Genomic DNA, 15,021 nt, shown 5'->3' with positions numbered 1-15,021 from the left:
TACGCACTGTAGCGAGGGATATTGCAAGACGGTGGAGAAGACTATATGGGGTAAGTGGTTGAAGAATAAAGAGTCTTGATGACAGACACCACAGCTGCTGCAGTCATGTATAGAATACTATCAGTAGAACCTTACGGCCTCTACGAAACTGTAAACGACAAGAGGAAAGCAAATATAGGAAATAGGCCGTCTAGCTAGGCTGATATCGATTTTATGAAAACCCCTTGAATAACAATACGACTCTCGGATCTCGATTGTCAAGATTTGCCACTGGGACTATAACATCGAGATTCTCCATTCATCATATACAGTAACCTCACTAGGCAGGCGGTCATAACCATAGAAAACGTAAGTCTCATAGGCTGAATGAAGCTACTAATAGCGTAACAACACTTTGCCTAGGTGCGGAAGCAAGTCGCCAATGACCCTTCAGATCATGGTGCCAAATGTACAGATGCAGACTCAGGTCCATATTTACTTGTTCAGGATGGGCTGGCTATCGGGTTTCGATGTCCGAAAGATTTTGCTTAATCTATAATCGGATGGTGTTCTAGCAAACTATCTCCCGAGGAAGTCGAGAGCGGGTAAAGTGAGGAGACGATGTAGCATGATATACACAAATTGTGATAGATGTAAGTATCGCCACTCTTAACTCCGATATAAGAACCGATTAAGTACATGCCGCTCGACTTAGGCCGCATCGTGGCGCAACCGCTAACAGAACATTATCTTTGACGACTAGTAAGACCAATTTGAATCACCGTAGTGAAGATCATATTGACTGCCTCTACATATGTTGAGTGGTGGATGTTGCAATTTTCCGTATATGTAGCTCACATACGAGGAGGTCACGAATAGATGACGACGCTACCCGTCATATTGAAGCATAATTAAGACTCCATTTTATATACAACTCCGCCTCTGACTTATTATAGACAAGATTTATTTGAAAGTAGGTTCTTAACAAGCGGAACGCTTTCCGCGCTGACTCATCTATTATGCGAGTCTTTCCGCATTGGGGAACAAGTCGCTTGACCAGCATCCGTCCATAATTGGGTCATCGCACCTCTGCTTGTCTCGATATGGAAAGTCAACATATTGGCTTTTATACACTCGCACTGCGACGAAAGCATGTGCTATAGGCAATAGCGTGGGGCACCTCGGCATCGTGCATCTAACTTGTAAGGCAAACTCTATAGACCTAGTGAACTATTACTAGGATGGTACCGACATTTAGTAGATAGGACTGGGCCATAAATGCTTTATTAAAGACTTCCACAGACCGTTCCTTAGAATTGGTGTCTTCAACGACGTGTGAGAAATCATAATATTAATTAAACATGGAACCAGCAAGTGCTAACCGCGGCTTTTTCCAGGTCCAACCAACGTTGAAGAATCAGTTTCTTCATGATCCAAGCATAAAACGGGTATTCAGATGTAAGGATGTCCTCTTCAGATTATCTTATATAAGTGCTGAATTAGGTCTTGTAGTATTCTTACCAGCGGACATTGCTCGAACTGTTTTACCAGAAATTAGCCACCTAGGAGACGAGGTATTACAGCAGCAGATCTTCGACTGGGTGACAGATGCCGAGAAGAATCACCCGTACATTGCGGGCCGGGGCAGAAATGCCTTTGGCCAGCCCATGAGCACAAGGCTGGTCGTCACTGAAGGCTGGAGGAAATTGCAGGCTTTCAGCGTCGAAAAGGGGTATGAATATCTTCCCAATGCATTCAACTAATCCACTATCAACTCGATATGCTAAACAAGAAATGCAGTTTCGTAAGTCAGGGCCACGAGGCAGGATTGGATCAATACACCCGAATCGTACAATATCTCCGCGAGCTTATCTTCGAGTCCTCGTCCGCAAATGTGGGCTGTCCAGCAGCTATGGCGGACGGCGCTGCCCGGGTCCTGCAGCATCACTTGAGTAATTCGAAGCTCAGTGCGGAAGAGAAAAAGGTCTTTCAAAACGCTTACGATCACCTTATATCACGGGATCCAAACATGGCCTGGACGAGCGGGCAATGGATGACGGAACGCATAGGAGGTAGCGATGTATCACGATCTGAAACCATCGCGACATACTCGCCTCTGCCCAATGATGGCCCCCTCTGCGACCCTGAAGAGAATATCCCCATCGGTCCTTGGATAATAGATGGTTTTAAGTGGTTCTCATCCGCCACGGATAGCAACATGACGATCCTTCTAGCGCAAACTCCAAAGGGATTATCAGCGTTCTACGCTCCTATGAGACGTTACAACCCGTCCCTCGTTTCTGCCACAGGTGCCGTGGGCGGCACAGAGCTCAATGGTGTCACAATATCACGGCTCAAGAACAAGATGGGCACGAAATCTCTGCCAACCGCTGAGCTTGAGCTCCGCGGTATGCGAGGCTGGCTTCTCGGAAAAGAAGGCGAGGGAATCAAGGAGATATCTAAAATCCTGACCATCACACGCATTCGTTCGGCAATCAGCGCGCTCGGATATCTCAGCCGGGGCATGGCTGTCGCACGCGCGTTCGCCGAGGTACGCGAAGTAGGCGCCGGACGCGGGAAAAGAATGAAGCTGGTGGATAGCGCGCTGCATATGCGCTCGCTCTCGGATATGACCATTGACCAGCACGCCATGATGCTACTCACGTTCTACAGTAGTTATCTGCTCGGATTAGAAGAGCACTCTACGTCTGATCGAGCACCTCCTCCTTCCACCAAGGCTATCACACCTCCGTCTGAATATGTCACACCTCTCTTAAGAGTGATTACCCCTTTGCTGAAAGCATATGTCACGAAGCAGGCTATTCCGCTCATATACGCGTGCATGGAGTCCCTTGGGGGCGTGGGATATCTAGAGAACTCCGAGTCTGAATACATGAACATTGCGAGATTGTTCAGGGACGCGTGCGTGCTGAATATCTGGGAGGGCACGACGGATGTGCTTGCGACTGATTTCATCCGGGCGCTAAAACATCCTAAAGCCGGGGCAGATGGTATTAGAGCTCTCGACTGGGTTATAAAGAGTGGCGAAAGCGGCGCGTCCATCGTGAAGCAGTGGGAATCGCTGAAGGCTGAGCTTGAATCGAGTACGCAAGAGGACTTGTTGCCCAATGCGAGGGGAATCCTGTGGAAGCTTGCGGAGATCCTGATGGCTGTTCTCTTTATGCTGGATGTGAAGAGTAGCGATGGACCAGTGATACAGGAGATGTGCCAGCGGTATCTCACTAGTCGGGGCTTCGTGAGGGATGAAAATTCCAGTTCGGACAGGAGCCAGACTAGTCTGGAGTTGAATCGTGCTATAGTTTTCGGTGTTGAACACACAACGGAAGTGCCCAAACTCTGAGTTAGAATTGTAGGTTAGTGCAAGGAGGTACCGCTTTCAACAAAAGAAAGCCGTAATAATGAGGTTCGATTCGAGAAATGATCTCATCAGATACAGGTGTGCTTTAAAACATCACGGTAAAATTACGCAAGACCTTCAAGCGTGACAGTCAGCATCGCCAAAGGATTACATCAATTATTAATCAAAGTTCCCTATAACCCTAATATCCAATTCATAGATCATCAGAGCTCATCAGGCTCGCTTACGGTATCTACAAAGATTCATCAGTAAACTCACCACAACACCAGGCAGAACTTATCGCTCTTTTTTACAGTGGCTATGCTCCTTCTTGAACTCCTTCAACCACGCCTTGACAAAGACGGCTTCCTCCTTCTGGGCTTCGACGACCGGGGCGGGAGGGAGCTCAGCAGTCGTCTCGTTGGGGAATAGGCCGTTCTCGTCCCAGTGGTGCACGGCTTTATCGATCAGGATGTAGGGTTCCGAGGTTGTGGACTCGCGTTCAGGGAGGCCGATTGCGTGGACGCCGGCCGCACGCCATGGATCCCACTCGCCGTCGACCCAGGCGAGGCGCGGGTAGCTGAGGTCGAAACCACCGTATTTGTTGATGGCTTCGGTGTCGGCTGGCTTGGTGATGTTGAAGGCGTCGCGGCAGATCACAGAGGAGTACTCTAGGTCGATGGTGCGAGAGATCAAGGGCAATTCGCCTTCGGGAACACCGCTACCGGTCTGGAGATAACCCCATCTACACATTATGTCAATAATTATCGCCTACTTCATCTTAGGAGTCAATAACTTACTGTGTGCAGTACTGGTATGGCCATAGACGCCACGACTGGGCGATGTTATCCTGGCTGTAGAACTCTGTGTCGAATGTGCTGAAGCACTCATCCTGGTCTTCATTTCCACAAGCGGCACCTCGAGGAAGGTAGTAACCGACATAATTCAGCACATGGTTCGATAGAGTATCGATTTCATCACCATAGCCAGCGACTGTGATAAGCTCATTGACGGACTCTCTCAGGGACTCGGTCTTGGGGTACTTTAACTTGTCGGAGGCTACAATATCGCAGTAGTCGAAAAATTCGTCGGAGCTTTGCGTGGGGTCCCAGTTATAGCTCTGAAGACCATAGATACCACCGTTGATGGTGCTCGCAAAATCGCCATCGTGGGTGACGTTGGGAAGTCCGAAAACATTCTTCAGCTGCCCGACGTACTTGCTGCCCTTCTTGCCGATGAGGATCTTGTCAATGATGTCGGTGGTCTTCTGGGTATACTCGACGCAAGCAGGGGAGCCGTAAACGGCAGCGGCCTCGAAATACTTGTAGTAATCCCAAATAGCCTCTGGCACACCCGAGGATGAGATTGCGCCCCAGTAGTCATCAGGATACAGTTTTCGCAGAAGAGCGACGAATGCGCCGGCATAAGAACCACCGTAAGCAATCCATGGCGTCGTCTTGGGATTGAAGTCTACGTCTTCCAGGCCGGCAAATTTCACATTGTTGGCAAAGTAGGCGGTGTCGGCAAGGGCCTGGTCGGTGGTCAAGAATCGGAGGTTCTCCGTGCTGAAGTCTTTGGTTGGAATACTTGAGCCGTAGTATCGGTGCTCTAGGATGACGCCCAAACCGTTTGTCGCCTTCGCAAGTTGGTACACAATACCCTTCTGCAAGAATGGGAGTCGGCCTTCTCCGTCCGTTTCACCACCACACAAGACGATCACAGGGCCGCCGGGCTTATAGTACTTGGCATCAAACCAATAACGCAGGTTGAACTTGCCATCGGTGTGCGGTTCGTAGAGAGAGTCGTTGTGGAAGTGATCAATGGGCGTCGAGAGGTTATACTCTGGGTAGAGTAACGCAGGGTCGACATCTCGAGCGCGGAGCTTATAAGGGTCTCGGATCTGTTCACCGTCACATGTAAGCTTGATTAATTCACTGGCTTTTGAACTGATTGTGGCCATGGCCGAGCAGGCGACGCATCATACCTGTTTCTTGAGCTCGCTAATAGGCAGCGATGATCTCTGCAGTGCTTGAGCGGCCGACACAAGGCCGAACAGGCCCAAAACCTGCCTATACCCAACCATTGTCACGATATTGATGGTCAGTATGAAGACTCTCCCGAACAACGGACAGACAGCTAGAAAATAAGACCAGGAGAGAAGCACGTCAAACCACGGAACCTATAATATTATTCACGACGAATACGAGGGGCTGGGGCTAGGACTAAGACAGGCCGTCAGCGATTCGAGCTCAATGGTAGGGCGGGCTTCGATCATATCAGGCAGGTGCATTTACCAAGCACACGATAATAATGTCGGGACATGTAAGCTGCATTAGTTTGGGTATGATGGAGACCACCAGAGATGAGGGCATCTCGGGCCTTGAGAGTGTTGATCACGATCAGCACCCACAAGAGCTTCGTGGAGCTAAGATCAAGATGGAAGGTCCACAGTGATTTGACTGGGTCTGGGCTGGGCGAGCTGGGGAAGCTCGATAACGCTTGCAGGCCCCCCTTGCTGACGGATACACGCCGTCGGCATCTCAGCTTGCTTTGGTCCAATGTCCTTTCTGAGAAATAGGCCTTGATAATTGTTCCTGCAATGAGGTGTTCGGGTGTTGCCTCGCGTACACTAGTTCATCTGACAGGTAGTATCCGAGGTTTGTGAAGAATAGATTCTGAACGAGCTCTAAGTAGAAGCCATTCACACCCTACGGCAGGTGTCGGATCAGATTCTTGTGATTCAGCATCGCTTGTGAATCACCCAGCCACTGCGTGCATTAAGATGATGTGAATAATATCATATGTGCGGCTAGCTACATCAACGGGGACTGTTACCTCAGGGGTTATACGGGTTAGTTGCCCTCCTACCAGTGAGCAGTTCAGCTTCTCCATATTGCTTCACCAAGTAAACGTCTTCATGGCGGACTCCGAACTTTCCTTCAATATAGATTCCAGGCTCATTGGTGAATATCATACCTGGCTGAAGCCGTGTTTCCCTGTTCCATTGATTCAGATACGGCGACTCATGCGCTGCGAATGTTCAGTTAGCGGGATATCGAAGGTGAGACACAATACTGTGTAAGTATGTAACACAGCGCACCTTTGATCCCAATGCTGTGTCCCACACGATGCGTGAACCGTTCGCCATACCCAGCGTCCTCGATGACGGATCGAGCGGCTATATCAGCACGAGCGGCAGTGTTATTGGGCTTGAGTGCAAGCGCCGCAGCCGATTGAGCCGCAAGGACGATGTCCCAAACTCGGAGCTTTTCTTCACGGAGTTCTGGATTCGAAGTATCTCGCATATGGCCTGATGGAAATGAATGACTTGCGGTATCTATGCGAACAGGATCGATGAAGAAGCTGCGGCAGATATCTGAAGAGTAGCCAAGATAATGCGCTCTGTATAATGTCAATATGGATTGTGCTAGACGCGCCGAACACCCGTCTGATACGCACCCGACGTCGATGACGACCATCGTGTCCTCCGTGACTTTCTTCTTACCCACAACAAAGCCACCGTGTGGTAGCGCGCCATCTTCCTCGAATAGCACTATATTGAAGAATGGATCAAACCCAATCGACCGTAGAACTTCATTCAGCACATCCCGAACCTCGTCCTCCGTCAGATCGGGCACCAGACACGGCCGCAACAGTGCCTGTGTTGACGGCACGCAGTATCTCCACTTCTGCCGGAGTCTTGATCTGGCGCACGAGCTCAACCTCGGGGGTCAAACCTACCGTTTCAAAGCCCGCTTTTGACAGACCACGGGAGATGAAATCGCGAAGCTCCTCATCTACCACGAGTATGGGCGCCCGTCGTTTCGCAGTGCCATTGAGGCCGGCGAAGAGACGCGATTCGAGTAAAGTCGCATATGGGTCCCAATGCTCCTCCCAAATGACTATATCTAGATCCTCTTCCCGGGACGGGATTCCGAGCATTCGCACTCGTCCCTCTTCAAAATGCGGTGCCAAGAATGCCGTCTTGGCCGATACGTCTCCCGATTGTGAGAGGACAGGTAGTATGAGCATTAGAAACGGCCGCTCTTCTGGCTCCCATGGCTCCCAGTCCGTCTGCGATACATTCCCGTAGTATCTAGATTTTGAGCATTATGAGTGATGAATATGAATATGCTTAGGCAGCGCACATACTGGAAGGTGTAGCCGGGCTCAAGCACGAATGCATCGACGTTAGCGGCAACTAAGGCTTGAGCGAGTCGCTCGCGTCGATCGAGGAACTCATCTGTGTGAATTGGTCTCGCCGAGTCTAGAAACGAGAGATCGGCCTGAACATTCTCAATCGCACATTTTCGAATCGCATTCAAACTTCGCTTGTTAACAGCGGGTTTGTTTAGTAGATAGTAGACCCAGAGAGTGGCAATAGCACTGATGAACAGGCAGATATTTTTCACATCGTCCTTCCGACGACGAGGCTTGGGTACCAGTATATCTTGAACGAAATGTTTGCCAATCATTTTCGAGTTTCATGGTGAATCAATCCAAAAGAATCTCATCGAGTGAGTGCTACCAGCAACTCGGCAACTCTATTTGGCGGGGTTCGTACAATTCACCTCCCTCCCTCCATCCTTCGTTGGAGGTCACTTATTGGCCGTAGAGAGCGAATCTCTTCTAGCTATGGAATACATGGGGTAGGTATTCGGCTTTTAAAAGGGAGAATAACTGCTAACTCTATAGCAGTATGACTGCCTTCATTAACAAGGCACCAATTTTGGTTTTCTTTACCTAGGTATTTTTCTAATCAAAGAGAAAGTATTTTGATGGTCTCAGATCGTGCAGTCATTTTTCAGCTCACTGTCACTTTAGCTGTCCCTCATGATAATCACTCGAAGCTTGGGCGACTAGCATCTGCCACGTCACAGCAGACAGATGTCATATTAGAAGAATAGCACGAGTGTAGGATGCGGTTTGATGGAGTTGTGGTGGTTGCAAGACCCCTATCCCTCGCCTTATCTTACAGAGCTTGATCCCCTTCCGCAGCTCTTGGCTGATCAGTCACAATAACGATCCGTTCCTGATACCTTGGACAAGTAGTGGCACATGCCATCGCGGGGTATGCAGCATTGCGTAGGATCGGATGCACCGGTAACTAATGTAATGTAGTGTAGTGTGATTTTCTTGATCCGGTTGGTTGTGGAAACGTGGCCGACCAGTCAGGACATCCCTATCTACGGCACTACTGCACTGTAGAACGGTTTAGGGCCTTGGACGGATTCCGGTAGTTGGCTTCTGTTGAGCTTACATGACCAAGGTTAGTAGGTAGACGAGTCTAATGCTGCCGAGCGAAAGCTTCTCTGCTAATCTCCGTCAGATCTTCTTGTCTTCTCGTCCAACTGCCCTCCCGACCAATATCGCAAACCTTCTTGGAGGTTGAGCCGTTGCTCGGGAATTCGCTTTCTCTGCTCTGCTGTGGCCCCGACCGCCGGCCCTGACTGACATTGCGCTTCGGACGATAATTCCCACTTCGACTGACTTTTGCGACACGCTTGTCCAGGGTCGAGCTCCTCTAACCCTGGCGCACGCGCCCGCTCGCCCACATCGAACCATCCATACCATCCATACCTATCTGAAACGTCCTACCGCTATAATGTTGCGTCGCTTCGCGAGCAGAGCCGCCCAGGCTCCGAGTTTCTTCTCTTCGTCGCTATCTACTATTTTTCTGGTCTCTGCCGCCTTACCGATGGTTTCCGGGCACGACCACGACTCATCGCATATTGAAGACGGAATGGCCATCTCAACCGAGCCCATAGTACGTGTACTCCCCGATGAACTTTTCAGAAACTGCTGAACTAGCTGCCTACGGATGATACGGAATCTGACCATCTCGACTTAGGATACAACGCTATGGATACACATATTTATTCAGATGGCCGCCTGGGGCGTCATCTTCCCCGTGGGCATGGTTCTCGGGGTAAGGATAACCCATCAATCTTCAATCACTCACATCTCCAGACTCTAATGCGACATTTGCGCCATAGATCGTCAAAAACCGCTGGCATGTTCCCCTACAGGTCCTAGGAACTGCTCTCGCGATACTCGGATATGCTCTGGGCCATATGCACGGCGGCCGCGAATTCCGTGATGACAACGTTCACTCCAAGTTCGCCTCACCCATATCGTTCATGCTGTTCGCCCAGGTTCTCATCGGCATCTACCTCAAACTACATATCGAGCGGGGAGTTTTCGGCAAGATAAGACGCGTCGTTAAATTCGCACATGGTATTCTTGGCAAAGCGTTGCCCGTCTTCGCTTGGACCCAGATGCTTTTTGGTGGCATTACCGCCCTTGGCTTCTGTCAAGGTGAACATGTTGCCCAATGCGCTGCGCACTTTATCATGGGAAGTGCCTTCATCGCTTATGGTATTCTATTGACGATCGTCCTACTTGTCGGACAGATATGGCTCCGGCGCACCGGCCGATCCCAAGAGTTCTTTGACAGCGCCGTCATTACCGCCTGGGGCGTGGTCAATACCTTTACCGAGCATCGCTGGGGCACCAAATGGGTTGAAAATGATTGGCAACATACCACGATGGGCGTCATCTGGTGGTGTGCTGGATTGGTGGGTATATGGCTCAGCAGAGACCGTGACGGTCGCCCTAAGCGAAATATCATCCCCGGATTCATCATTTTGATAACGGGCTGGGCCTTCGGCGGTCACCCCCAGCATGTGCACATTAGTGCCGAGGTCCACAAGGCATATGGCTACACCCTCATGGCCGTTGGTGCAACCCGCATTGTTGAGATATCTTTTGTTCTTCGCGATCGTCCTGCTCTATCTGAGGATGGCAGGGAGATCAATAGTTTCCAGTACATCCCTATTTTCGTGAGTCGTCCAATTCTGCCATGATAGACCCCGATCTAACCTACCATCACAGCTACTATTTGCCTCTGGTTTCATGTTCATGGGTGCCACCGAGGAACAAATGGGCCTCATCGAGAACTCCGGAATGGACCATATCGCCTACATTCTCATCCTCTTCTCACTGGCCTCTCTTCTCTTCCTGTTTACACTAATGCTCATCCATCTCTACGACATCAACACTAGCCAAACCCCTCCCAACAAGAACCTAGATAATGGTCGTCTTGGACCCCGGCTGGGTGGCAATGTCCCGATTCGCGACGCCAATGAATTCGAACTGGAGGGTTTGATGAGCGACGACGAAGATGATAATCCAGCAAAACACACGCAGGGCGACGATGAGAGCCTCAGCAGTACGCTTGGCAAGAACAGCGACGGTCATGCCCATTGAGAGTGATACACAAGTCTTATTGGTCTCAATGAAGAGGCAGAGATGTGATTACCGCATTGCACTATAGACACCAATCTAAACGCACATAGTCCCATTTGGGAGGTTTTTGGTCCGCAGCTTGGATATTGATGGAATCTCCCCTTGGATTCTTCACAGGGGGTTTTGGGAAGCATTTTGGGAGCATTGCAAATTTCTAACTGTTACTGCATGGGAAAGGCGTTGGGGCTACCGCCATGGGACACGAGGGATGATCCTCACTAGATAACGTGTTACTTATGCTGCCAATGAAGAAGTGAAGTAATGCTGTTGGTTTGAGGGCTTTTCCTCTGAAGCGGGCGAGTCTCGGTCCAGTATGTGATCAGCAACACTGATTGTGCGTACTTCAATGACACAGCGTTACGACGACTATTTGCTTCAGCAGGGCATCATAATCTACCTTAACGTCGATGAAGCAGCACATTATCACATCATCTCTATCGTGATCGCAATACTTCACCTTAGAGGCACCGGTGTCGAGCGGCGCGTCACACACTAGTCGAGTATATACTGGTTGCTGTGTCACTGTGAAGTGATACAGACGCGTAGCAGCTTGGAAATAAGTCCGCGCATTAGGGAGTCTAGGGACTACGGCGTTTAGAGATTGGTTTCTTGAACCCCTCAACTCCTGAGTATTCTGTAGGTTCTCAACTGTCACGCACGCATCTAACGTCTGAGAAATAGGTTTTCTGATGTCCAGCAATTCGCACACAGCCTCAGGCTTGTACTGAACGCCGCCCAACGCTATTTCCCTCAGAATGCTATGAGCCCGGGATTTGACGTTGGAGAATCTAGGCTACGTCTTACAGCGTGAGACACATCGTTCGAGAATATGGTTCTCTGCCACACGATCATGTTGTAGCTATCGAGGATAAGGGCATCGAGTATTTCTGCGACGTCGTAGCGTGATACGGCCGAGATATGTTCGTTATTCAGCGATTGACTCAAATACGCGAACGTACGCCCCGAAAAATCCATCACACGAACTACGTGAAGTGGCCGAGGTGGAACATGGTGTGAAACTCGAGATGGACTCGAGATCTATTGCTACCTGAGAGGCCCAAACGCGTCATCTTGTTTTTCCAGGAGCACTAGACTCGATATTGGAGGGGGATGTGCTATTGCTCAATTATGATCTGATGGCTGCGATACACTGCACTGGAGAGATTGCATGGGACACAGAGCTTGTCAAGACACATATAACCACGTCCAGCTCCTCGCCGGTTCACACTTACCTCTTTTCTCGCCTCAAGCACTACCACTCATATAGCTTTCTGCGAAAAGGCATTTGAATCAGGTATCTCAATCATGAAGATCCCATCAATTGTAGGCCTAGCTATCACGCTAACTATGCGCGCGGCCGCCGACTTCAATATCGTCGGGCCCTTCGCGCTCCGAGTCACGCCTAAGACGAGTTCGGGTGTTGATGGTGCGTTCCACGTTCTCACATTCTCACTCCCAATATCCATTCGCCAAATATTTACTTTCACTGTTCTACATGCACTCACGATCGTGAGATTGATGAGGTAAACTCTAGGCTACCTATGGGCATGCCACGCAGGCGCAGCCACCGAGGGCCTCTGCTACGCCGCTGGCGCAGGCGCCGTCAGCGGCTCCGTGTACGAGTTCTACTACAACTACACGTTCGACGAGGGGGCCATTTACCCGGGATACATCAGCTATGTCTTCCCGTACCAGGGTGCCGACGGAAGTTTAGTCAAGGTGCCCTCGTTCCTGCAGTTGTATCCTAGTTATTCGAGCAATGTGAGCATACCCCTCTATATCACTTCCATTTCATTCGTTTTCATTTTATTTCCTGCGTTTGAGATACTTTTGGGTGTAGACTGTGTGTATCCATGACGTAACAGCTCCTGATTCTGATATTTCATTGATTGTAGGTCAATCTGGCGCTCATCCCGCCTGGCTCAGACGACGGGACTTCCATCTCGCTGGACGAGGACTCGGGATTGTTCTACATGGGCTTGCAGCACGACGACACCCGCTGGAATTCGACGATTCCTATCCCCGAGACACCCAGGAATGTCTCTAATTTCCACGTCTGTTACCAGTGGACTGGAGGCTACTGGTACCGCTCTCTGGCGTGGGTGTCTGGATACGAAGGGGCTTCGCCGCAGAATCCGTCTTGTGAGCCTGTCAACTTGGGTATTGAGTCGCTTGGTTCTTCATGAATTGTTGTCGGTTTTGTGACGTTAGCGCTTGGCAGATAGGGGCTTAAGCTCAAGCGTGAACGGGATACTAAGACATCAGGGGTGACCGGTGACCAACACAGAGCTGCAGGCAGGCCAACATCTTCGCACATGCATGCATGCATGGGTTTAGGTATACTGTAATATCCCCGCATAGTGAAATTTTGCAAGCACCACGTTATAATTGAAAAATGATAAGTAAAGCTTCTCTTCGCTCATTCCTGCAAGCGTAGACGACCTTGAACTACCCAAAATGGCCTCGTCTTCCAAGCCCACGCTTGTCCTGGTTCAGGGTTCCTTCCAATTGCCTGAGGTCTACTATAAATTATCTGACGCACTACGAAATGCCGGCTATCGCGTTGTGCAGCCGTCTCTACCGAGCCTTACAGACCAAGACAAGCCCGAGTTTGCCTTGAAATCCTTGACGGACGATGCCCTTGCCATTCGGTCTAAGGTTCAGGAACTAGTCGCCAAAGGGGAAACCGTCGTTATGGTTATGCATTCATACGGTGGCTTAGTAGGTTCTGAGGCTGTTACGGAAGACTTGTCGGTCGAGCAACGAAAGTCTAATGGCCTCGCTGGTGGCGTGTGTAAGTAAACGTTTTCGCAGCTTGCCCAAGCCATCTGCCGCTTCGAACTAAATCTCATTTGTTGAGCAACACAAGGTCTACATATTAATCCCAATCGCTCTAGTACATATGTTCTACTTTGCAGCCTTCATCCTGACTAAGGGTCAATCGGTGCTAAGCACGTTTGGCGAATCCTCAAACAATCTCGTCAAACCAAATGGGCGTTTCGCGCTCAAGAACGTAGCCGACATACTATACCACGATCTCCCTGCCGCCGAGGCACAGTATTGGGAATCGAAAACAATCGACCAATCCTATGCGGTGCAAAGTACTGAAATCACCAACGAGGGATTCCGCTTTGTTCCCTCCACGTACGTCGTCTGTGAAAATGACCGTGGTCCTCCTCCGAAGTACCAGGAGATCTTTGGCAAGACTGCGGGCTCCAAGATTATCAAACTCAACTCTGGTCATTCGCCTATGCTTAGCCATACGGACAAATTAGTAGAGATGATCAATTTAGTTGTGCAATCTGCTGTTGAGGGATGGTCATAGAGTGAAGTGGCCCGACATTGTCAAGTATCATGCACATTAGAGGTGCTTCTACTCTTGCAATTGCTCTGGCAGATGGTGTTAGCTACACTGAGAGCGCAACAGACCTCTTCAGAAGGCAGCGAGGGGTTTTGGTGGCACTTACGAGGCACTCTTAGAGCGATCACCCTTTTGCGCGCCCATGGACATTGCTCACATCACTGTGGAATAGATGAAGATGTGACACTGAAAATGAGTCCCATTCACTTTGTAGCTGCGGAGGGTTCATTGATAGGCGGTGGCGTGGCCGCTGAAGCCACACCAGCACCAGGAAACAGCGAGAGTCAGGCCATAGCAACCCCTTTTCAAATACACTTAACGCTACTGTTGAGAATGACCATGTGGCCTATGCCGACGTTACATTCCCAGGAGGCCTATATATTACTGATAGCCACTCTTAGAAACCCCCCACCAAGCGACTCGTATGTAGCAGTTCGTAGGACCCCAACAGCGTGGCAGCTTTCTCAGCATTCTGAACATATTAGTATTTTCATAGTTGTAATTCACGCCGTTATAAATTCGTTGTTAAACTTGCAGCTCTTTGAAATCCGACAAAGACTCTAAGATGCACTGTTTGAACGGATTTGCAATAAACCTGCCAGCACCATGAAAGCGACATCTGGCACGCTATACCATGACGTGAAGACCAAAATTGCCCTAATTCCACAATTCCGATATCCCATTTCCGAGTACGCGGCATCGTTCGAAAATATTATGCTTTAGCGGCGTAAGGCTAACCAATGATCTTACAGGCCGGTGTTGCCGAAATGCTAGAGTCGAGGCTAGTATTGTTCTTGACTCAACTAGTGTGATGGATACAAGAACCGTCGACTTTTTTCTCCAGTTAACAGGGAAGGGACGCCCCTATTTCCGAAATGCCGAAAGAGCCTCAAAACTTTGCTTTGTACCGAAGATATATATACATAGTATGATGGATAGGTAGGCTAGTTATTTTTCAGAAAGTCAAGAAAGTTTAATAAATATTATCACCGACTTCCCTGAGCATCGTGACTGT

At 49.6% G+C, this 15,021-nt stretch overlaps 6 protein-coding genes across 6 annotated transcripts; 4 read left to right on the top strand and 2 right to left on the bottom strand.

The window, feature by feature from the left end:
* Positions 1–1,340: 1,340 nt before the first annotated feature.
* F5B22DRAFT_654775 (very-long-chain acyl-CoA dehydrogenase) lies at positions 1,341–3,470 on the top strand (the record flags this gene model as incomplete). Its single annotated transcript, XM_047979831.1, has 3 exons — positions 1,341–1,437; positions 1,492–1,711; positions 1,780–3,470. 3 exons carry the CDS (start codon positions 1,341–1,343, stop codon positions 3,338–3,340), a joined length of 1,878 nt encoding a protein of 625 aa, XP_047831646.1. The 3' UTR covers positions 3,341–3,470.
* A 1-nt stretch (position 3,471) lies between these two features.
* Positions 3,472–5,980, bottom strand: F5B22DRAFT_109326 (peptidase S28). Its single transcript, XM_047968748.1, has 3 exons — positions 5,322–5,980; positions 4,138–5,237; positions 3,472–4,082 (listed from the first exon to the last, which is right to left on the bottom strand). The coding sequence occupies exons 1-3, from the start codon at positions 5,418–5,420 to the stop codon at positions 3,635–3,637; spliced, it is 1,647 nt and encodes a 548-aa protein (XP_047831645.1). The 5' UTR covers positions 5,421–5,980; the 3' UTR covers positions 3,472–3,634.
* A 193-nt stretch (positions 5,981–6,173) lies between these two features.
* Positions 6,174–7,812, bottom strand: F5B22DRAFT_635803 (peptidase M24, structural domain-containing protein; the record flags this gene model as incomplete). Its single annotated transcript, XM_047977200.1, has 5 exons — positions 6,174–6,367; positions 6,438–6,739; positions 6,797–6,957; positions 6,992–7,433; positions 7,490–7,812. The coding sequence occupies 5 exons, from the start codon at positions 7,810–7,812 to the stop codon at positions 6,174–6,176; spliced, it is 1,422 nt and encodes a 473-aa protein (XP_047831644.1).
* A 1,130-nt stretch (positions 7,813–8,942) lies between these two features.
* F5B22DRAFT_645721 (uncharacterized protein) lies at positions 8,943–10,606 on the top strand (the record flags this gene model as incomplete). Its single annotated transcript, XM_047978625.1, has 4 exons — positions 8,943–9,104; positions 9,189–9,266; positions 9,334–10,179; positions 10,232–10,606. The coding sequence occupies 4 exons, from the start codon at positions 8,943–8,945 to the stop codon at positions 10,604–10,606; spliced, it is 1,461 nt and encodes a 486-aa protein (XP_047831643.1).
* A 1,179-nt stretch (positions 10,607–11,785) lies between these two features.
* F5B22DRAFT_109288 (uncharacterized protein) lies at positions 11,786–12,967 on the top strand. Its single transcript, XM_047968747.1, has 3 exons — positions 11,786–12,071; positions 12,180–12,406; positions 12,541–12,967. Exons 1-3 carry the CDS (start codon positions 11,951–11,953, stop codon positions 12,829–12,831), a joined length of 639 nt encoding a protein of 212 aa, XP_047831642.1. The 5' UTR covers positions 11,786–11,950; the 3' UTR covers positions 12,832–12,967.
* A 60-nt stretch (positions 12,968–13,027) lies between these two features.
* Positions 13,028–14,537, top strand: F5B22DRAFT_603314 (catalytic protein). The gene is made up of 2 exons (XM_047974732.1): positions 13,028–13,439; positions 13,543–14,537. Exons 1-2 carry the CDS (start codon positions 13,103–13,105, stop codon positions 13,968–13,970), a joined length of 765 nt encoding a protein of 254 aa, XP_047831641.1. The 5' UTR covers positions 13,028–13,102; the 3' UTR covers positions 13,971–14,537.
* Positions 14,538–15,021: the final 484 nt, after the last annotated feature.

The sequence above is a fragment of the Xylaria bambusicola genome, assembly GCF_022495145.1.
Source record: "Xylaria bambusicola strain CBS 139988 unplaced genomic scaffold F5B22scaffold_16, whole genome shotgun sequence".
Taxonomy (NCBI): domain Eukaryota; kingdom Fungi; phylum Ascomycota; class Sordariomycetes; order Xylariales; family Xylariaceae; genus Xylaria; species Xylaria bambusicola.
This window is presented reverse-complemented; position numbering and strand designations above follow the sequence as displayed.